This window comes from Calonectris borealis, chromosome 3, assembly GCF_964195595.1.
Source record: "Calonectris borealis chromosome 3, bCalBor7.hap1.2, whole genome shotgun sequence".
NCBI classification, from domain to species: Eukaryota; Metazoa; Chordata; class Aves; order Procellariiformes; family Procellariidae; genus Calonectris; species Calonectris borealis.
In genome coordinates, this window is record NC_134314.1 from 118,316,471 (window position 1) to 118,340,486 (window position 24,016).

Here is a 24,016-nt window from a genome sequence, read left to right on the forward strand (position 1 = left end):
TCACCGGCATCTTGCCTCAAATCAGGTCCCCCTTACATAATGCTGAAGAAATGCCTGGGGAACCACAGCTGAACAAAAGCAAGACCAAAACGAGAAGGCCACAAACCCAGTCTGCAAAGCTCTGTTGACAAGGCGAGGTAGGCAAAACCGCCGCGCTGCAAACACGGAAAAGACGAGCTGCACTTGCAAACGCTCCTCCCGGCTGAGGGCGAGGGATCAGAGCTATGCAAGGGAAATAGCAAGGGCTACGGTGGCTGCTTTTGGGGAAGAACAGCAAAGGCCACCTTCAGCAAGGGGTCCCAGGGATGGCTTTGTCGGCAGCCAGCAATTCGGGCTCCACCTCTGGATGCTCACCCCCCCCTGCATCCCCCCCTTTATCGGAGCTGCTGCTGTTGCCTGCGGGGCCGTGCGCTAAGTCCAACTAGTAAGCTGATCCAGGTTAAAAAATAAGCCTTTAAAAAAAAAAGTAAAACAAGGAAAAAAAAAATCTCTTCCCCCTCCGTTTTACTGTACGTTAAGAAAGGGCAATTTTGTCTTGGCTATGTTTTGTTTCTGACACATTTGTGCCTTCAGCACACAAATGCACTAAAGCATTCAGCTCCAGATGAATTAAAAGGGAACACGCTCATAAACAGCTTCACACTTTAACTCATCACATAGTTTAAGTACATTACTACACAGCCAAATTATTTTTTTGGAAGGCAAACATGCAGCTAGCTGATTGCAAGTGTGAAATGGTGCTACAATGCACGCAGATCACAAATTCATCGGCCAGAAACTACAGCTAAGAAGGCTCCAGTCAATTCACCTTTGGACAAGGAATCGTACAGGCAGGTTTGCTGGTGATCCTTCTCGTCCTGAAGCCTCAGGTGACTGCATATTACAAGAAAACAGGCTTCTGGTAGTCTGAAGATTACTTAAATGAATGCAAGTCTGGTTATACCTAACAAAATAATTAAATAGAGTATAAAACCGAAGGAACCGGCACACTAAAATATGCCACCACATCATCATTTAAGCACAGGGAAAGGGGAAAACAGGTGTTAAAAAGAGAAAGAAACAAAAAAACCTGACAAAAATCTCCTTTGAACTGCTGGGGCAAACTGAACAAAACTCAATAACTTAACTGGTGCACAAATTACAACACTTACAATTTCTGGCAAGATATAGCTATAAGGAAACTTCCATCACAGCAGAAGATCAAATTTCAGTTTCCTGCAGGATATATCCCGATCCCAGTGCAAGACCAACTGTGTTTGTATGTGGGAACGGGACAGAGCCAGAAAATACACTACAAAAACGGTCTTGAGAGGAAGAATTGTGACAAGAGAAATTGCTTACCCTCAGCAAAGTAGCTCAACACATCCAAGTCGCTGCTATAATTAGCTACATAAAAACTACATGACAGCGAGACTTGGAATATCTGATAGCAATACAGATATTTTCTGCTTAGGAATTTGTTACTGAACAAGAAATGCTCCTCGCCTTGTCTTCACACAGACACCCCAAACACCCCAAACTCTCAGTGGGCTGATATTTGCAGGAAAGGACCGCTTCCCGTATTTGGGCTGCTTGGGGCGGGGGGGGGTGGAAATCACGTCCTTTCTTTTGGATCTGGTTTTGTGACAGCAAACACTTTTCTGCTTCCTCCACAAAGCACACATGGGTGCCCGTGACCGACCAAATTTCCGACCGCATTCCCATCACCTCCCCTCCGGCACGGCGGCGACTGCCGAACCCTAGAGAAGCGCTGCAGTACTGGTTGGGTGATCCCGTCCTTGCCAGGGACTCAGGAGTTTGAAGACTGTGTGTGGTAAAACAACCAGACTGATACAGTTTGGTTTAAAAAAGGGAAAAAAAAAAAAAAGAAGGTCTTATTGTTTTAAAGCCTTAGACTGAAATAGTGCCAAAGCAACTGAAGTTCAGTGTAGCAAGAAAAGCCTGCTTTGCCCACCAGAGATTGACCCGAAAGCAAAAAAATAATATGATAAATACAATAAAGCAATACATAAATTGTGCAAGACCTCTACTTCCCCCTCCTTTCTTTTAAAGCAAGCAAATAAAGCTTCACGTCTACCCCACGGTTCCCTCTCCTATCAGTTCCCTTTAGCTCTTCACTTGATTTACATCTCATGAATCTGTTATATACCTAAGAATAAATAGATTTTATGTACTGCGTACCTCCACACCACAGTAATTTTTGTATTTCCTTCTCTCCAGACAACAGCTGCGAGTGAGCCAGGACAATCTATAGGCTGAAGTAGACAGTAATTGCCCCTACAGTTTTGAAGGACCTAAAGAAAAGAGCAGCTGCCACCCCAGATCACAGCAGCGATACCTCCATCTGAGTGACAACGTTATTAAATTATCAGAGTGAGTATAGCTTGCTTGTGCTGGTAGAAAGAGCAAGAAAATAAACGGGTTAACTTCCAGCATCACTTAAAAGAAACAGGAGGTCCTGAAGGACAGGGAGAAACACAACACTATAAAAAAACCTGACAGCTAGAGAAAAACTTTCCACTTGACTTTCCCTACTGAAAAATCTCTTTGAGCATCGGTAGCTATTCCCATTGAGTGACGTGAATTTGTTGTGGGCAAAGTTAACCTGCAGAAAGGCAGAAAACAAAGGAATAAAAAGAAGCTAGCCTTAAAATAGCTGGATATTCAGGACCTTTTCACTGTTTCAGTGGCATCTCTCCTGCCTCCTAACCCCTGGCATGAAAGCAGGAAGAATTCCACCGAGAAGCTGATATACCCTGGCATTAATGGGAGGAAGGAAAAACCAATTAAACTACAGATAAACCAATTACTTCAGACTCTGGGACTACCTTGGTAGTCAGTCTGCTGGAACAAATCAAGGCAAGATTTCACACACTGAAGTGCGAAGAGCGAAAGCCGCGTTCAGACGTGACGAGCGATTGCTAAGTTGGTGTTGCACCGACTGTTCAAGCGTAGGACGGGGACGCCCAGAGCACTGTGTATAACTTGAGAGACCCAGCTATAAAAAATATGAATAAATCTTAGTCCAGTTCATTGCTCAAAGCCAGGAAAAGCTTTTTTCTTTTTTTTTTGGAAGGAGGGATTTGACCCTACTGGTTTCTGTGTGTGAATTTCTCTCTTCTTGGCAAGTACTTTTTTTTCTTTTAAAATCTGAATTAGAATAGCTGTGGTTTACAATGCAAGCCCAAAATCCAGACATCAGAGGATGTGGCTAGCAGCAACGAACCCTTCAGCCGTACATGCACAGCACAGCTGGCTGCTGAGCAGGAAGAATAACAAAGGCAAGGCCATCTAGTCCTATCGCTGTGACCATCCCCTAATGGCTTTGCTCAGCCTCACAGAGCAAACAAGGTGGATTTGCTCGCGGTGACAACCTAAGCACCGCACCCCACCACCCCCCTACAGAGCTCTGCGCCTCCAAAAGACATTTTTCCTTTCTGTTACTCTAGCTTAGCCTTAAGAAAAAGGAAATTGCAGGCTCCTGCGGCTCCTCAATCCCTGAGTGCGACCCGTGAAAGAAATAAATCTTGCAACTCAGTGCTCCTCTACTCTCGGCAACGTTGTTTTCCATGGAGGGGTGGGACGAGAGATGCTCCAGCGTCACACAGAACTTACAAATATATTCCAAAGTAATTGGACTGGGTTTCTACATGTCGACTTTAAAGAAAAAGAGCTACAGTGGTTCTTTAAAAGAACCATCTGAACGTGAAACGACCAAGCCAGCAAGAAAAATTAGATTTAGTGTTTATCTAACTAACATAAATCTTATAAATTTTAATAGTGAGGCTGTAACACGCTTGAGGCCCACATGGGAGATGAAAGTAGGGAAAAGGTTTCATGGAAAGGCAGCAGGGAGGAATCTGTTTTTTTAATTAGGGAACCAGAAGAGATGCAAGGAGGACTGTAACGTTAACATCTGCCACAATCTGCACCGCTACGGCGGAGAATGGGTAATTGTGTCTGTCTCTTAAACGACTGTCAGCAGCGTCCAAGCCACATGACAAACTTCCTAACTCGAACATCCCCGAGCACGGGAGTACACGTTCATGCTGAGAAAACAGGCACGAGGGGCGCAGGATCGCTCCAAACACGCAACTTCGTGGTGAAAACACGAGTCTGAAGGCTTCTGCTGGAAGCCTGAGAAGAAAAGTGGTGGCGGTGGTGGCAGCAAGGTCTGTCCACATCGCCTTAGTGAAGCAGGAGACTATTCTCCCCGTCTTGCAGTTGGGGAACCAAGGTAAACAAGTTTTTTGCCAGGAGTCAGCAAGAGAAGCAATGGATCGGGTCTAGGTATCTTGAAACGCAACCCTGTAGCTCAGCCGTGCGCCTCTAGATCACGCCTGCTCTACCTGCAAAATTCTGCAAGTCTCATTTTGAACAAAAACTAGGATTTTTAAAAAAATTATTTCTGATTACATGAAAGCTATGATTGTAACATGCATATCAAACTTAGTACGATTCAGTTTTGTGGTTTTCTCCCTCACATGCCCGTTAACCCAGAAGGGGACTGCAGTCATTTTTAGGTTCACAAACCAGAACTGACATGGGAGCTGTTGCTCCTCCTGCCAGTGGGTGTCTTTTCTTTAGCACTAAAGCAGGCACAAGGCTGCGGATTTATCTGAAAAACACACGAGCGGTGTTTCAGCTGAACTGGTCTTAAGAAGAAACACCTCTGCTTTTTCGGATGGGTTGCTAAAAGAGACCATTTCAGGCACTCTGCAGACTCTGGAAGACATTGACCTTTCTTTCCTTGGACTCAATTCACATTTTTCACTTCATAGTCATGTGGGATTATTATCTGTAATTGAAAGGAAAAGTGTAGATTAAGGAAAAAAATTTGCACTAGAACTCACTTATATATGGCAAATTCTGTAGCTGAGGAACTACAGAATATATTCAGGCCTTATTAAACGTTATTTCTGAAATGAATGTTAATTAAAGAAGGCTGAAGATGCGGGCTGGATGGATGAAGACAAACAGAACAATCTCAGACCGTTGCAATGACAATGTTTCCCCCAACGGAGACAGAACGGATGGCTAGTCTTACTCAGATTGCATCTCTTGAGAGGACGATTTATAATGTACAAGACAGGAGAAATTTATTTGCTAACATATGGAAAACATTTATGCGCTCTACTGAGGATCTGGAATTAAAGAAACACAACTACATATTGTTAAAACTTCTAAATGGAGATTTCATTTCAGAAATGAGCATTTTTCCCCTCAAGTCAGTGACATTTATTTCTATATACTTCTGCTTTCTGCCCTGTCAGGTATGAATTTCAGAACAGGGGGTTGTATCGATTCGTTTAGTTGCTGTAGGTCTAATCCACAGGAAAATTATTAGATCGCAAAGTCCTGTTTTTAAAGATATAACCCATGCTTCAGAATGATGGATGGGGAGCACACGCCGTAGGGATGGGGCAAGGCACTGCTGCCCAAGTTATCGTCTTGGCACCGCGAGTGACAGTGATGGGAGGAGATAAGGCTACCGACACCAGTGATGCTTCCCAAGCAAATGCTCACGCAGCCACGGCTGCAGATAATTCACCCCCTTAAAAACAAAAAAACCACCTTCTGGTACAAGAAAATGATCCTCCGTTAAGCCACACAAGATCATAGCCTGAGGGAGAGCTCTACCTCTGGGGCAAACCTTCTCTTCCCCATGAAAATAACTTGCTGGATGCCCGGAAGGGTTGCGTGCTGGCTGATGAATAAACGAAACGGATGATGTACGAGTTGCACGCGCAAAAACACGCCCAAAGTCATCATCCCGTGGAGCGGTATGGAAGCTAACAGGATCAGGGTCGGTATAAAAGCCCTGTGTCAATCAATATCCAACAGCCATATCAGGGTCAGTGCTTACACGTAATGAGGGTGGTTGTTTTAAAGCCGGTACCATTACATTGGTGCAAACATCGGCGCTGACGTGCAAGATAAAGCTGGGGCGGCCATCTGTAAAGCAGCGTAAGAAATGTGAAGTTTTGGACCGCTGTGGTTGAACGTCTTCAAGGAGGGGCAGGACCTCGGGCCAAATATTTGAGGCAGCAGCGACGGCTGGGATTTTCAGAGATGGGTAAATGACTGATTAAATGACTCAATCATGCAGATGCTTTTGAAAATTCTGCCGCACGCAGTTTAGTTTATTCATGCATGTGTGGGAGAGGGGGAGGACTGTGAAGATTTTAATAACTACCTTAGGAAATGAAAAAGAACAAATGTACTTTCTCTTTAAAACAGAGCAAAAAAAACCCAAACCCAAAAAATCCACTGCTGTGGCTGGGGAAAAGACTTTACAGAAAAGTTGTAAAGAAGTTTTGTGTGCAAGGATGACCAAATGGACTATGCTACACAAGTCAAAAAGAAGCGCAAAGAAAGAATGAAACAGAAGGGTAAAAATAAAACATACCACAGCCCTATCAATTTCTTCCAGTCTAAAACCCCTCCACGTTTCAGTCTGTTATTTCTGGCTTATGCAGACTTCATACTCCACCGTCACCTCCCAGATAAATGGGAAGTTGAGAGCTCCAAAGAGTTTAAGCACTGCAGGAAAAGGAGAGACTTCATCCCGGGAAAGCAAAGAAGAAATGTTCAGGAAAAAGATGCTCCTAAAACCCGATTTTTGGAGTATGAGAACACATCCGCCCCGATGCGACAGCTTGACCAACGGCACCACGCGAGCTACCGCCATCGGTGTAGTCCCTCTTGCCACTCTGGAGATCGTGCGACACGCAGCGCGCGCTGCCGGGCAGGGCACAACCCCGGCGTGAACGTCCCCCCGGACCCCAACACGGCGCCAACCGCAGCTGAGGTTTCCCTCCTTGCTAATGCTATCGAGTAGCTTGCTCCTCCTTCTCCGCCGAGCATCCTACCATAAATATCTGCACGGTGGGGGGTTATCTGTCACCTCCCTGGGGGTCAAGTAGGGGGGAAAAAAATCTCTCGGCTCTTCACTTTGAGTGCAGCAGTTTGAGCGATTTTGATGCAGCTGGAGCACCGTTCATCCAACTTTCCCAATGTAAAGCAACACCTGCTTAAAGGCAACAACTTCTTCCTCCCAGTAAAAAGCACCCTACGAGTTTAAAAATCAATACTCGACCACAAGATTGAGCTTGTGGAGAAATACAGGAGCACTCCCAGGTCCCTAAACATCAGCCGGTTGGATTTTAGCAAAAATATCCTTTCCTATTTCCACAGGCTACTTTTCACTGCTTTAAACACGGAGCATTTCCACGTCTAACCCAGCGAGAGCTGGCACACACCCACCCAAAGCACATTTCGACGGTCGTCCCTTTTCCGACGAGCACAGAAGAGCCGCACTCAAGTCCAGGGTGACATCCAGCCCCAGCAGAACACAGCTCACCCGGCAAATTTGGGAACAAAACAGCACAAATTGGTAAACCGCTCTGGCTCCAGCGGTGCCTCCCCCCCCAGCCCGGCCCATCCCAGCGCCTATAAATCACTTCTGGCAGGTAGTTGGGAAGCAGCTGCTAATGATAGTTTTGCTGCGGAGCGCAGGAAGTCACCTTTTAACCCTGCCCGCTGTTGTTTGTCTCCCGGAGCCGTGACAAAAGGACAGATGCAGACAACATGCCAGCCATCCGGAGGATCTGGTCAAAACGCGGCAGGGAACCTGCCCTGGTCCCACACCGGTGAAACATCACCCTCAAAAACACCTTTCGGCTTCGGGGGCTTCCCGGTGCTTGTTTTCAAAAGGCTTGATGCCGGTCCTCAGTTTTCCCTCACTCACCCTAAAGATGCAGGGAAGCATCCCAAAGACGACTTTAACTGAGTTTGCTGCTGCTGCGCTGAGGACGTCCCACCTTCCACCCTCCTGCCACCCAGTCCCCACCTGCGCCGCGGGACAAGGACGGCATTTATAATATAACTAACGCACGTACGCGTGTGCGTGGGGGTTCATGATCGGAGCTGAGCAAATAAATTTAATAGACAAAGTATTCCTTGTGAGCGTCTTGTTTTCAGCCCATGGAATATCCACGATCGGATTACAATTTCATCCGACATAATTTTTTTTTAATTCCTCTTTTAAAGTGTTCAAGTGTAGCAGGGACAGTAGCTTCTTCTGTTTCAGAAAAGCTCCAAAACACGCTTTAGACATAACCACAGATTAAATATGAGCAACTCACTCCTACTTCAGTCACCGCAGGTTAGGTAGATGGCGTGCTACTGTGCCTGCCTCTAGCTGAAAAACACTTGTTTGAACTTTCTACATTTCATGCATAGGCAAAACACCTTTAAAGTTGGTTTTTGTTAACAACTGCAATTCAAAATCTCATTTCCTTGAGTATGCACCTGAGTAGCAGCCATGTACTCTAGCTTGTGGGAAGCTTCTTATGGACAGAGAGAGAGGTATTAAGAGGTGTGTGCGCCACTCAGACCAAGCCATAGGAAATTTGAGGGTTATTATTCGCTCACTTCTAGCCCTGACAACATCTGCTCTGCCATGCTTTTCACGTGGCGATGGAAGGCCAACTTCTGTTGGCCAAGGCTTTACCTTCTGGAGAGGACATACTTCCATCAAATAAAACACACCCACTGGCCAAACACGATGACGGCTGGAAGCCAACCCCAAGGCATAAAAAGAAAAACCCTTTCCAACCTGAACCATGTAAAGCGGAGCGTAAAGGAGAACGACCTCGAGTGAGATGTACTTACAGTGAAGACATCATCATCGCCAACCTCGGCCTCGTTGTGAAGCGTTGATGAGGAAGTCGTAGACCCTAGAAAAAAAAAAAACAGCTTTTTAAACACATGACATTTCTACGCAACTTCTTTTTATTAGGCTGGTAAACATCTGGATTCTCACAAGTTTGTATGTTGTAGATGTGTATAAGAGTGGCTCAAGTTAAAGAAGAAAAACCCATCTACTGGTAGCTGGGTTGGAAAGGTAAAATCTGAAAGTGTTTCTTGACACACAACTGCATGGCTGCCAATGCTAATTAACTATGTTAAAAATAGCAGTTACTATTTCCAATTACAGAAGACTTTAATTTCTCAAGAACGGTAAAGCTACGTACTAATCAGTGCTCGAGACTCGATCCTCCGCTGTCAAGAAACCATATACGAGTTATTCTTCACGTACTCCCTAAATCTGGTGGGAAAATGACTTTTTATTTAAAAAAAACCCCTCACTTTGACAATGAAGAGTTAGATTGGGTTTTTTTATTCTTCTAATTTCAGAAGTTGTTATATTGTAAAGGTCTTCTCTGTTATCAGCTATTTCTCAGAGAACCACCTCGCCCCACGTAAGCAAAGTATTTGAAAGGAGCTGAAATGTGTAAAACCATAGACAAGAGCAAAATACTGGGGTGCAGTTCTCATTAATTACACAGCAATTATCTGGAAATCATATTAAAAAAAACCTTCCTCCAACCTCTTTCCCCATCCCGCGGGTGTCCCCCTCCGGAGCCGCGAGAGAGCCCGGTCAGCACCCACATCGCAGAGGGTAGCGGGGAGGGTGGCACTCGCCGTCACTGGACTTGGCAATAAATTTATGCTGTGGCTAGAAGGGGGTGACCCCTCTCCCTACCCCCAGCCAAGGATCCCAGAGCCCCCTCCCGGCTGGTTTCACCCCCCATGAAGCTGCCAAGGAGGGTGGGTGCAGCAAGATGCTCTGATGGGGGGAGAAACCCCAAGACAAAGGCTTTTTTTTTTTTTTTTGATGTAAGCCCACTGTTATACTGAATTAGGGCCACATCACATCCCTAACTAAAATAGTTGAGTGGTTTGTACCACCTTCATTCTGGAATTTTTTAAAATAATGTGCTTTATATAATGGTATCCGCACCAGCCTTGGCCGCTCTCATTTGCATCATCATGAAGATGTGCAGAGCTAAGCGCGAAAGCCCACTTAAAACACTAAGTAACGTGAAAACATTTGTGCCATTTGCCACATTAGCTTTAAAAGTAAAAAATCCAGACGCTCCACAGAGCTACCTAGGATTCCTGTACTTGTGCACAAAACTTCTGATGCTACAGCGAATAAACTATCGGTTCAATATTAATAATAAAGCAGCAATTTTATGAAGTGACGTTTCGAATGCATATAGTTTGTTGTGCTTAATATTACCTGCTAAATTTGATGAACTACGTGAACAAAAAATGAACGATAAATGAAATCCACTGCCCGACGCCGTGTGTGCAGGAGCCAGTTACTGTTTTTCATTCAGAAAGCCTTATTTGGAAATTAAGGAGGAACATATTCATGAGGATCAGTCTGTGCTATTAATGGGATAAATACAGATTTGCTGATTCTGAAGCATCTGAGATACAGCAGAACTTGATTTTAAATACCTCCACTGTAAAATGGATCAGAAAGAGCAGAACAGGAGTTGCCACGTACCGGCGTCTCCAAAATACCACTCAATACAGCTGAGTTATCATCTCCTTGAAACTTTGCACAATCCCATGCCACTTACAAAAACATCACTTTTATGACTCAAAATGCTTCCCAGTTTTAGCAAGCAAGAAGAAGAAAGCGGAAGGCCTAGCTGTAACTAATTTCTTCACGTTAATGGCAGAGGAAAAAGCAAATGAATAATTAGTTGAGAAGATCCTTCCTCTAACTGATGAGGCATTTACCAGGAAAGAGCCGTGGGAGATTAATTCTCTCCCAGTATCTTCCATTTCCACGTTAAAGCAAGGAGAGGGCATTCAGAACGTTAAGCTGTCTTATGGAGCTAATGTCGTCAAAAAGAATGTATATTTGTAGGAATATATGTATATTTGAGCTAGTATCCTTAAAAAATAGTACCATCTGTATATAAAAATATCCCAGTCACACTGGATGAGGAGGAGAAAGGCTTTGGACCACTGAGTCCCTACATGAAGTGGCATGGTTAAAAAAAAAAAACCAAAAAACAAAAAACAAAAAACAAAAACCCAAAAAACCCAAAAACACCGAGTAAAAAACCCATGAAGAATCAAATTTCATTAAAATAAAGTACTATTGAATTATAGCTGTATTATGATTGCCTGATTGTAATGAAATGTGAAAAGGAAAAATTTATGACAACTTCAAAGCACAGGCAATTCAAACACATTTTTTACAGAATTAAAAAGAACCGAAAAACACAACAAAGTCTTCAAGAACTACCATTCAACTAAGAGGACGCAGACAAAACTAATTACTGCAAAAAAACAAAAACAAAACAAAGTTTGATTCAACTCCAGGCTGGAATTCATACTATGATTTAACAAAGACTCAGTAAGACGAGATTCGGCTGCGTATAAGGAAGAGCCTGGGCTGTTTGAGTTGCCATCATTAGCGTGAAACCCAAGCCTATCAAAAAAAGCAGTAATAACAGACTTTTAAGGGGAGAAGTCTGGACAGACCAGGCCAGATAGGATTGGAAAATACTTGGGACTGAAATCCCTTCTCTCCATAAGGGATGAGAAAACTCAGTTCTTAAAAGTAAGCTGGGGCTTGCTCAGCGCAGGGTAAGCGCCCGGCTACACTTGGACACATGCACAAGAGATGTCCAAGCTCAAGAACTGTTTTTAAACCCATCTTTCTTGCCAGCTCCGTGACTCAAACACTGTTCCCCATCTTCCAAGGGTCGAAGCGGCCACCACCGCACGCTGCGGTACCTTCAATGAGGTCCTCGATGGCTTTCCTCACTCCTCTGTCGAAGGCTCGAGCATCGGCGGGGCTTTGAAAAGTGAGCCCGAACTTTCTGTTGTCGACTTTCCAGTGGTGGAAGGTGGGGTTCGCCTTTGTGTACACCAGGTCCTTCTTCACAAAGCACTCCAGCACCACCTGGGAGGGCGTGAGCCCCAAAAGAGGAGCAAAGTCACTTTTCCCACCCCAAGGACCGAGCCGGCACCCTCTCAGCCCAGACCCAAAAGCAAGCCAAGTCATGCCTCGCGTAGGGGAACATCCTTCCCTACCAAACGATGACTAATAAACACCAGACACTGTAATTGTTCTCATAACCATTGCACATTCATCTTTTGCTTGAGCTTCGAGTAGGTGCTTGCTCCCTACCCCAGAAGCCTATTTCGGACCCAGACCCAGCGCGGCACAGGTTACAGCTGGTGGGGGCTCAGGTGGAGGGAGAACCTCTTCCCTCAATAATTTTGCTCAACAGAAATGCTATTCGCCAGCAGATTTAGGAGGTGCTGTAACACTCCCCTCACCTTTTTTTCGTCCCTCGCACCCAGCCAGGCACTCATCTCAAGCTCTGCTGTGCCAAAAAACATCTCTAGGGTGATGCTCAGGGAGAACAGGAATGGCTCATAAGTCTTACCCCGTCCCCCAAAACCATAAGCATGGCTCCAAAATAGTGTCAAAAAAAGCATCCTAAGCAAAATAGTATTGCTAAAGACAAACTGTACTTGAAACAGCTTTAAAACACCAGTCTTTTTGAAAGCAAGATAATTTCCGACTCAAATAATGCTTTTTTTTTTTTTTCCCCAAACACTGAGTTCGCAGAGCCTGTGCAGGGAGCGTATTTTTAAGCTAGCCCATCTCTTCACAGGAGCGAATTTCAGAAGAATCAAACATATAGAAACGAGATAATAAACTGTAACATCTAAAATGGACCCTGGAAATAGGGAAGAGGCCTTATTAATTTGATTTGTGCGGGGCAAGAAGAGAGCTCCTTTTTAGATAAACAGCTACCAGGAGAATCCGAGTGCGTCAATTCATAAGAGACAACTTGTCTTCATATTCTCACTCTGCTCATTCAAATCTTGAACAGCACGCAGCATAAATAATTCATGACCATTTTAAAGGCTTGCACTGCATTACTCAGTGCAATGTGACTGGCTTCATGGGTTCTTTACACTTCAATTCACTTCTCACTTACCCCTGCTAGGTCTTAGAAAAAAAACACAGGCCCTTTTTCGATCATCAAAGGGGGTCTTTGCATATAGATGTCAAAAATTTACCTGCTCCTTCCAGGTGGCGGCACGCCAACCTAAATAGCGAAAGACGGCAATGCTAAATGAGGATGGGTTTGTTTTGTCCAATCTGGTACTATTTGCACATGCCTGTTTTTTACGTTTTAAAAAAACTTGCACAAGAATACAATAGCAACAGATTTGGGATAACTCTCATTATAAGAACAGACAAAAGTTGAATTAGGGTCTATTACCAGTTTGTCTTTCTGCCTTTCACCATGGATTAGAAATCCACTTCTTCCATTGCCCTCCGGGTACGTGACCTTGCAGACGCCAACTCTACTGAGACCGCCTCCTTCTTGCGGCAACCATCCCCCACTGGAGTCATCTCGGGTCATAACCACAGCTTTGACTCGCACAATATAGCTGTCACTGCAATGGTAACAAAACAAAAACAAAACCTTTTGTGAGCATCACACAGTCTCATCAGAGCGTTTTTCTTGAGGGCGGTATTTAGACAGCACTGGTCTGGCCCCAACACAGAGTTTCTGCCCAGGATGGAAGTTCACCTCCGTGACGGATGGCCGTGACCACTCAAGCCACCATAGGAAAGAGACCCATCAAACAGCAAGGAATGAACCCATTGGGTTTCCAGATGTTAACATACAGATCAAACAATGGCCCTGGACACTCTTTCCTTCATGCAGCTGGGGACAGGGACCAAGAGAGCGGGGTGAGCCAGGCAGCACCCCAAGGCCACCACCCACAGGGGATGCATTGGGGCATCAGGTCTCCAAAGTGTTGAAAGAACTTGTGGAGCTCAAATAACCCATGAACGAAGTGTTTTAAGGTTTTTGTGATCAAATTACTGAAGTGGGCTTTGGAAGATGACACTCAAATTCCTCCGCAACTGGGACAGCCTCATGGGAAATAAACCACAAGTGTGGCTCCAGCTGGTACCTCAGACGAAAGGAGATGGGAACCATCTCAGCTCAGGTCATCAGGACCACACCATGTCCCTAAAACAGCTCCACCAGCATTTCAAGGGGCTTTCAAAGGTGGCACGTCATAACCTCACAAGAAGCTATTCTGGAAGCACCTGAGATTTGGGGATAATTCAGGTACCCATCGCAAGGGGTCAAAAGAACCCCCCACAGCGGGAGGCTCTGTTCCCCCAGACTCCCTTCCATACCCTTCCCACAGAGCAGTTGCTCCAGCACGTGCTGGGATATCACCAGGGAGGGGTCATTTGGGAGCAGAAAGGCCACTACAGGATGCAAGCAAAAGCCGTGCACCTTGCATGGGACACGCAACAGACTCCAAGCTAAAACGGGTTGTTCCCACCCCAGAGCTGCTGGAAATACCCAAATTAGCTTTTCTGTCCTTACGCTGCCACTGAGTCCCGGCTCGGTGCAACCCATCACGTGTTAGACATCAATTAACCCAGTGACTGCTCAGGAAGAGCGCTGATGACTGTGATGCCCTCACAAGGAGGTCACCACGGCATGGTTAGACATCAACCACGCACAACCAGAGCACTGGCAGCTGGAGAGCTGCCGAGACACCCACCAGCGCCCGCAAAGGTGCCGCAGGGCACTCAAACCAGGGCAAAACTGGGAACATCAACAGGAGCTAAGAAAAAGGACGCACAAAGAAAATTGCCCAGGAATTGTCCATCTCCAGGCCACCAGGTGAGCTCACCAGGAGGAAGCTCAACGCACAGAGGGCTCCAAGAGGAGGCCTTTCAAAACGACAGATACCATCTTTTAGGGAAAGAAATTCCTCCTTGACAGATCTCGCAAAACACATGCTGCGATTTTCTCTTCACGGGCTTTATTTTATGGATACACCAACTTTCTCACCGGACCTACACGACGAAGGCAGCACACAGATGCTTAAGGTTCATCCCCTGTTGCTCTGAGGACTTTGCACTGGCTGATAAAAAGCTTTCCAGCATACTCAGATACACGGCCCGTACCACAGCTGACACACACAAGGCATTCACAGAACTGAGAAACAACATTTTTAAGAATATTTTTGCTCCTGAGTCCTTAAAGCAGCATCCTGGTAGAGGAAACAGGGCAAGCGTGTCTATAAAAAGATCCAGTTACCTTTTTATTTTCTAATGAAGACCCGTTTCGAGATTTTACCAGTGGTAACTTTAATCTCTTGGCTTCCTGATACTCAGAATTAAGCAAAATACTTCAGCTCATTTCCTACTATGCAAAAATTGCACTGCTTCCATCCAAGATAATTTCTGTTTTCTTCTCTGTACCTTTCCCATATGGTCTATAAGGATTAGCAATTAACAGATAAAGAAAAAAGAAAGCAAACTATACGTTCCTGTATGGTTCTCCTGTTCCCCAAGGATCCGTTCTGGACTTATTTTTAACTCTTCTCACTTCTGGGGAACTCCCATTAAATTTCAAGCTCTCTTCTGAAGTCGGAGCTGCTCAATACGACCTTCCTTCCCATCCTCCCACAAAAGTCATCCACGCAAACTGCTGCTTCTCCTGCTGCACTTGAAAATTGCCACTGGCAATATAGCTTCCTGCGGGATTTACCGTTCACTTTTATGGCAGCAGCCGGAGCTTTCGGCTGTCCCAAAAGTAATGTCGTCTTCAGTTACTTTGCTGCAGGAATCGTCCACTTAAAGGAAAATTAAGAAAGCAGCAGCTACTCAGTAATTTCTACTAATTATTTGTGTGTTTCCATCACCTCTCGGTCATTTTTCTAGGTTCATAATTACATCTGAATACTAGTGGATGCCTACACATTAAATTTAGGTCCCCTGACTACTATCCCTGCCCATTATAATCAGAACATGGTGGGGCACAGAGCCATACGGTTTTCATCTTCATATCCACACCGATACCGTGAGCTATGGCTCTTACAACCTCTGCCACCAAGGCCACTGATCTCACCCACGTGCCAAGTGAACACCATATAAACTGCATTTCTCCCATCTTGAAGAGCTACCTCCTTAAATATATCAAGCCAGAAAACCTAGTTTCTTAGAATCATAGAATAGTTTGGATTGGAAGGGACCTTTAAAGTCCACCTACTCCAACCCCCCTGCCGTGGGCAGGGACATCTTCAGTGCTGCTCAGGTTGCTCAGAGCCCCGTCCAACTTGGCCTTGAATGTTCCCAGGAATGGGGCATCTACCACCTCTCCGGGCAACCTGTTCCAGTGTTTCACCACGTTCACTGTAAAAAATTTCTTCCTTATATCTAGTCTAAATCCAGTTTCCATCTATCTCATTCCTAATCTAGTTTCCATACCCCTACCATGGCAAGAAGACCTCTACTCCCCTATTAGAAAAGGGCCTTGTCCAGCAGAAGGGTTCACCTTTGGCAAGGTAAGCAGAGCTCTGGCTCCATCAACGTAATCCTTTGGCACGCTTTCCTGCACTATCATGGTGACATCCCCATCCCCACTCCCAGGAGACTCCAGCCACGGGCGCACGTTTCCCAACACGCAACCTACATCAAGGGACTTAGGAAAAAAACAAAGAAAAAAAGAAAAAAAAAAAGGTGTTTAAGGCTTCTTAGGGTTTGACGTCTTGGTTTAGTCACTGGATTAGGACTCAGAAGCTGCACGTTGAGTTTTTGAGGCTACGCACTGCTTCCTTCAGTTTGATGTGTCAAAATCTTGCCTGTCGTTTCCATCCGCAAGCCTAGAATAGGCAATGCTTCTTTCCCTCATGGCAGTGTTGACGAACACTTGGGAGGAACTCAAATATTTCAGGTCCATATAAGGACCTTGCTTCCTTAGCGTAAAAGCTGTTTATTTTCTTTGCTATTTGATTTTATGCGACTGCACTGAGGCTCTGGCTGGCTGCAAGCGCTCAAAATCCTTCGGAGCGAAGGAGCAACCTGCAAATCATAGAATCATAGAATCATTAAGGTTGGAAAAGACCTCTAAGATCATCGAGTCCAACCGTCAACCCAACACTACCATGCCCACTAAACCATGTCCCTAAGCGCCACATCTACACGTCTTTTAAATACTTCCAGGGATGGTGACTCAACCACTTCCCTGGGCAGCCTGTTCCAAGGCTTGACCACTCTTTCAGTGAAGAAGTTTTTCCTCATGTCCAATCTAAACCTCTCGTGGCGCAACAAATCCCACGTGATGTCACTGCTGAAACCTTGGTGCACCGCAGCAGCAAAACAACCGTGTTCAAGTCATCCACCTGCACTTTATCATGGCAACTGTGCAATTTGACTATTCCAGGAGAAATGGTTCATGAGGTACGTGAAAATATTTGGTCCATTACCATTAATGAGATACCGATTGCTGCTGAGATTAGGTAACGCAAGCCTTGCGTATAGTTAAAAAGGAAACAGCTAAAAAAAACCCGCAGCAGCCTTAGTTCCCCTCATTTTATTGGCTTCTTAAACTTTAAGACTGCTCTAATTGTCGGGTTTATGGCCTACGCGCTACGCATTTCATGCAAACTATTCTTAACTACGCTCTTAAATAGAATACTTTGCTATCTTAACCCTACAGATTTGTCTTCAACAGCCTTAAAAGCTTGGGAAGAAAGTATCTGCAGGGATTACCCAGCTGCATGGCAGCCGGCCAGCGTGTTCCAGGGCTGCTTCAGGTTGTTCGCCCGCCCCACCCTGAGCAAAAAAACCATAATGAACCTGGGGAGTAAAGGTAGCGCAGGAAACCACGTGCTGTTTTTATTGGAAGGAAAAGAGCTTTAAAAATTATAGCTCGTGGGTGTGCGCACATATATATATATATAAAAAAAAAAATTAGAAAAAGAGCGTGTGCATATATAATTGCTACTCTGAGGGATATTGAGAATTTTCCTAAACAAGAAGTGACGGTATGATTACCTCTGCGATAACTGAAACCACGGGTGCATTACCTATAGCCTAACTTTTATGAAGCATTTGTGTGTCTAAGAGACAGGTGACATTTAAGGCGGATAAAAGCGCTTTCCTCCAGCACGCATGAGCTGCATTGTAACGCCCAGCCGACACCACCCAGGCTCTCCGACACGAGCCACATCGCTTACAGCAACCGCGCCGCAGCAACAACAGTGGGGGAAAAAGCCCTCAGCCTTGTCGTACGCTTGGCGTGGGCTTACGGCCGCAATCCTGCATCCAGGACTAAACGGCAAATAACTCCTTCGTTAGTTAAGACTTTAATTTTGCCAGGGTCTTTGTGAAAGGAGGGTCGAAGTACGCAGCTCCCTTCCACCAGTCGCTGCTCTTTTCCACTTTGCTTCAAACGCAGCAACTGCAAATACCTTGTCTGAGATGTCTTGCAGCTAAAAATCCCAATGGAAAGAAGAAGGGGGGGAAAAAAGAAAGCCTCCAACCCACCACATTTACTACTTTCCTTTGAGTCACATTTAGCATCTAAAACACTTCCCAGACACCTTCCATAATTCAATAATATTTTTCCTCTAGTTGACCAAAATATAAACTTCCACGCAAACGCAGCCATAAGGCACTTCAGTATTTTCCTCCCTTCTCGACTTTCCAGCTTACAAGGCCAGGAGAGATTCAGGTCTCAAACAGAAAGGTAATTGCATATAACGGGTTTCAAAAATATAGACTGTTGTCTTTAACGCATCAGCATTCCCAAATCCCAGGGAAGAGCCAAAATAACAGCAGGAGGCTGCTAATGCAACGGTGGCAGAGGTCGGGCTGTTCAGCTGAACTGAACTGCAGACAGCGAATGCTTAAACGCAATTTAAACTATTTGGATCCATGCAAATTTAACTTTATGATTAGTGGGACATAACCTGTCTTTGGCTGAGCTGGATGTATTTCACGGTGCTCTTACTTTGCCCTCCGTGCCCGGCAACTCTGACAGCTGGAGTTAAAGCCACCCAGTTCTGCCCTGGTGATTGCTGGAAAGCGAATTGCAAGATCCTCTCCGGAGTTCATCCCACCGCCGGAAAGCAGTGGCATTTTGATGGAAGTCATGAAAACCTGCTATTTCTGGAGTCCCGCTTTCTTGATCTGATGCTTGGTTCATGAACCTTCTAGCAAGGGTAAAATATCTGCAGAGTATAACCAGCATTTTCTTCTTCAAAACCCTAATTTATCACTTCGTTAGAAAGAAAAACTTCTGAGTGCACGGAGCCACAGCAAAATAAAGTTGATATTTTGATACCATTTAGATTTCCAGCAGGTTTGAAGCTTTTTCATTAAATACCAACAAGGAAAAAAAAGAAAGCCATCTGCACCACCCTGGTCAGACCCAACGTTAAAATGGTGCCTGTATAAAACCATGGAAAAACCCCAAAAGTTTTCCTTGCCCTCACCTCTGCATCACACCAGGAACACAGAACCACCACATCGGTAACCCGTCTCAGTATAGCAAATTTGCAACCTGTATTTTTCTGTCTTTCAAATCCAATACTGACAGAATAAAAAGGCGTTCCGGGAAATTTGGGTTTCCACCTGGTCAGAGTAAATACGAGACAGTTCAATCTCCACACGCCTTGCTCCAGCGATGCTGGCCGAGTCCTGCAGTACGTCTGTCCTGGGGCACTTCACCTTAAACCAATATTAACTTTACTAGCGCAGTTTCAGGACATTTCTCTCTCTCTCAACAAAGTCAGAAAGCTTTGTTGGCATTTAGCATTTCCTCCCAGCTTCCCTCTGAAAACGGAAAGGAGTTTTCTCTTCCAACTCCCCAGTTCACACCTGGCTACTGAACTGAGTTCGGCAGCACGTGTTCAGCTTGTACACTGACCATGTCATGAAAAAAAAGGGAAAAAAAAAAATTATATTAACTCCAAGAACGCTGTTAGCTGCAGCAGCGCAGAAGGTGGCAGAGGAGAATCCTGCCCCGAAGGAAGTGCTCGAGTAGGATTTGGAAATCGCCGCCGGTAAGGTATAAGACATGCACAGTCCTACCTGCACGTCCCATAAAGCACCCCCGAGTAGTTTTGCACGAAGGTTATTACCTGCTGGGAGTTTTCTTGCTGGCTGAGTGCTGAGTGCCCAAACTCTTGTTGTGTGCAGCAAAAAAACCCCAACCCAGCGGGGCGATCGCTCCGATGGACTGCGAGGGGGCTGGGTGCGGCAGGGATGCTCGAAGGCTCCAGCGCCTTCAACCCTCAAAAGCTTGTCTTCTCACACGATGCACGGCCTCACGCAAGCAGCACAGCTCTGGGAGGCCGGGGCAAACCCAAAGAAGTACCTTTTGATTTTATTTTTCATTCCTCGATGCCTTTCTGGCTCTACAGCAGCCCTAAAGGCAGAATAAAGAGGGGCCAGGTCCCTCGTGGCTGGGCTATGCCCCTTCTCCAGCAAGCTGGGGTTGGCTTCCAGCACTGCAGCCCCATCCGAAAAGCCTCCGTAAGAAAAACTAATAGCAGTTTTGTTTGTTTGTTTTTTTCAGAAGGAAAAGGACTTCTCAAAAAACCAAGACACCTGCAACAATCCAGCCACCCGCCTCCACATCTCCCTTAAACGCCGAGGCAACGACGAACAAAGGAACCCTTTCACCAAAACGTTTGTTAAACATTTAAGGCTGATTTTATTGAGTTTACGAGAAACAGCTCTATCCTAACTTGCTCGAATGAGATTTCATAATCCCATAATTATTTCAGATCCTTCCAGGAAGTACATGGAAAACTCTTTTTTTTAATATATATTTTTATATATTAAAATATACATACATAATATAGAATGTAGAGATGAACATTTTCTTTTATATCTATTCATTTCTTTTATATATATATAAAATTTTTCTGTTTGATACATATTTTTATATTTTTTTAGATGACACACACAAAAGCATCAGCTTCTGCTACGAGAGTAACTCTCGCAGAGCATTTTTACAATGCAACGTCCCAACTAACTTGGATGCACCGAACTAGGGGACAAGAGCAATTTTCGGCTGCAGACGGGGCCCTCGGCCCTCGCTCCTTACGGATCTGGTGTTAAAAACCAGCAGGGTTTGGCGTGGGCAGGGTAACGCTACTGCTGTTCACACAGCTGTGGGGTTGGGTGTTTCAGCCCTGCATGGGCTAAGCCCATTTTTTCAGCCAGCGTAACCTCCCCGCCTGCGCCAGGCTGGCCCAGCGATCCCCACAAAGGGCTGCACATGTGGGCAAAACCCCAAACGAACCGGCAAGTGGCTTTTTAGGGAAAAAAGCAGACTTGCAAACATGCTGACCGGCAAGCGAAGATCCACTGACGCAGCTCGAGCGCATAGATTTTAAGGGCTCTCCCCAGAAATTAGCTTACTATGCAAACAATATTGAATTAAAATGAAAGTCTAACTGCATCAGAGGCAGATTAATTTACTACTTGCGGCCCTATTGAAGCACCTATGTAACATATTGTTGAAACTGTGTTAGAGCTATCGAAACCCACAGCAAACCTTGCTACAAAAATACCCCAAAAGTTGTATTTTTTTCTAAAAGACAGCCACACCACCACTGGGATGCACACTAACGACAAAACTTTTAATGAGCAACCATTTAATGAAACCTCTAAAAAAAAAAAATCACAGCAAACCTCCGTCTCAATGGGGAATTGAGCTACCCCAGGGCCAGCCTCCTTGCAGCTTTGCAGGGCAGCTGCTTTGTCGGTCATTGCAAATTACAGGTTTGGGGTTTATTAAAAAAAAAGCTTTTTCTTCAAATCTGTTTAATGGATCAATTCTGCCATAAATCATTATAGCTGCACATGATGGTATGTCTTGGAAAGTTGTAAAGAGCAGCAAAACAACAAAAAAAAATCAGTTTAATAAGGTAATGCATTTGAATAATTTACCCTGCAGCTCATGAAGCCGGCATGCAGTACAGGGAAGAGTTGCACGCTCAAGTCCTCCTATTTTCATGCAAGGGTACAAAATATTAACAGATTTTAAGGAAAGCTAATTAGTATTATCATTTACTGTAATGAGGAAGGAAGTTGTTATTGCATGACAGATGGTATTTGGTTTATATCACATGCAAGATAAGCAAAAAGCGCATAAAAGCATAGCCAGACGAACAGGTAGTTGCATGAGATCTGCATCCTGAATTGATTTCCACCCCCCACCTTGAAAAAAAGCCACAATCAAGTTCCTAAGTTTTTTCTAACATATACTGACCATAAACACTCCATTACTGTTATCCTACGTTAGCTAATGAATGGCAATACTTAGCAAAATAAGAAATAAAATGAACAAGCACAGCAATTCTGTATTCCAGCTTTAGAAGTCTTACTGCCCTCCTTATTTTGTAAAATGAGACTAGGGATTTGACACCGCTCGCCAAAAATTAGAGGAATGTAATGGAGAAATCTATTCAATTCACAAGACGACGGGATTTCCACATGACGCTCTTCCTCAGCCACTGAGTTTTTGCTGTCACACTGTAGACGGCCGTGATGTCCATGATGCCACCAAAGGCGCTGACCAGATGAGGTATCCCATTGCTCCCGTGTAACATCATATTTTGCAGATTAAGTGTTACCCGTCCTAAGGCAGCTGTATTACAGCGCGAGAGAAAATAACGCAAGGCGTGCTTATCTTCAGCTACAGAATCAATGATAATCCGGAACATAAAAATAATTATGTATGCACACACACATATCCACAGTATTGCTGAAAAATTCGAAGTTTACAAAGAAAAGAAAAAAAAATCAGAAATTGCTCACCCTAAGCAATTTGCATTTTCCCTCCACTCTCCTCCATTTTGATGAATGAAGAATACAACTATATTTATCCCCCTGTAAACATCCTCCCTGACACGTACGATACAACTACAAAGGCTAGACAATATTTTGCAAATATAACAAAAAAATTCCGTGACTCAATTCCAGCTGAATCTATTTCAGAGAAGGGGGGAAGGAATAAGCAGGATAACTGCCGTCTAAATATAAATGGTTTTTATCTTTTGCCAGGTAAATGCATTTTAAAGAAATAAAATAAAGTAAGACATTCTTAACTACATCAAAACCAGCATGCCCACTGAGTTTACCTTCCACCTCTCTTTAACGCCCCCCAACCCCAATAAGCATCTGTGGAGAGGGACATCAAGGGAAGCAGCTTCCCAGGTAGCATCTATTTTCCTCTTGGGATGTAAGAGAGGGTGCATGTTAAACCATTCATTCTGGAAAAAACCTGTATGTGATCATAAAAGAAAGCCTATGATAAATTATATGCTGATTTAGAAAAGATTCAGAAGGCCTGTGGGGGCAGATGGGGGGAGGCGGAGAAAAAAAAAAACAAACAGTAAAAAATATGAAATTATACACAGCGAGAGCACACACACATACCTGCCGGGGGATGCCATTTCCTCTACATTTTACACCCCGATTGCTCCGTTTTACCATCATTGCCACTACCAGCCAGATAGATAAAGGGGCTCGGCGTTGGCTGCCCGGCGTCCCAGCTGGCTGCTGCCGAGCGAGCGAGCGGCTTCCCCCCGGTGCGTGATTCAGTCTCCTTGAGGGATGTGCTGCATTGTACCGGGTGAGTCATCCCAGAGGTATTCTGCACATTACAGCCCCGGCCGGACCATTACTCATTGGCAACATCCTCCCGGCTCTCGGAGAGCACAAGCGCACGCACCGACCAAAGATCCTTGCTTCCCCACCCCGGTTATAGGCTGGAAAAAAAATAAAATAATTACGATACAACCACCATAAACTAATAACGGGGGCGTTTAGCAGCGGCTGACGGAGCGAACGCGCTACCGAGAGGTTGCACCAGACCGGCGGGCGCGTCACCCGCTCACCCAGCGCTGCAAACAGGTCCAAAGTTGAAAGCCGGCGTCATCTCCTCCGGTAACCCCGGCTGCACTTTGTTCCCCAAAAGCTGCTAACGCAGCGCTGGGACCAAGGGTCCAAACAACTCAACAGGCTTGGGGGAAGCACTCAGCCTCCCGACGTCCCTGTCTCCATCGCAGCTTTTAACAGGATTTTAAATACTTCCAGTTTGCAACAAATTGGTATTTATAAATATCAGCTATAGGTCCTTGTATACCATACCTTTGCAGGCAGCCCATGCAACCAAAGTGCCTACATCCCTACGCGCGAGCTTCGTTTTGGGCAGTTGGTCTCAATTGCTCCCTTGCTGCTCAAAAACTTTCATAACCGCTTTAACTCCTCGCTCAGCCAGTGCGTCGTCCCCCCCCAAACTTATATGATCATCCCTAAATGCCCTCTCATATTTTT

At 45.0% G+C, this 24,016-nt stretch overlaps 1 protein-coding gene across 1 annotated transcript in view; it reads right to left on the reverse strand.

Annotated features, from left to right (window-relative positions):
• The window catches only part of SPRED2 (sprouty related EVH1 domain containing 2), a 66,695-nt gene that overhangs the window by 15,625 nt on the left and 27,054 nt on the right, over positions 1–24,016 (reverse strand). Inside the window, exons 2-4 of the mRNA XM_075147642.1 lie at positions 13,119–13,296; positions 11,611–11,779; positions 8,677–8,741 (exon numbers count right to left, since the gene is read on the reverse strand). Of these exons, the coding sequence (XP_075003743.1) occupies positions 8,677–8,741; positions 11,611–11,779; positions 13,119–13,296 (412 nt within the window). The remainder of the gene's footprint in view (positions 1–8,676; positions 8,742–11,610; positions 11,780–13,118; positions 13,297–24,016) is intronic.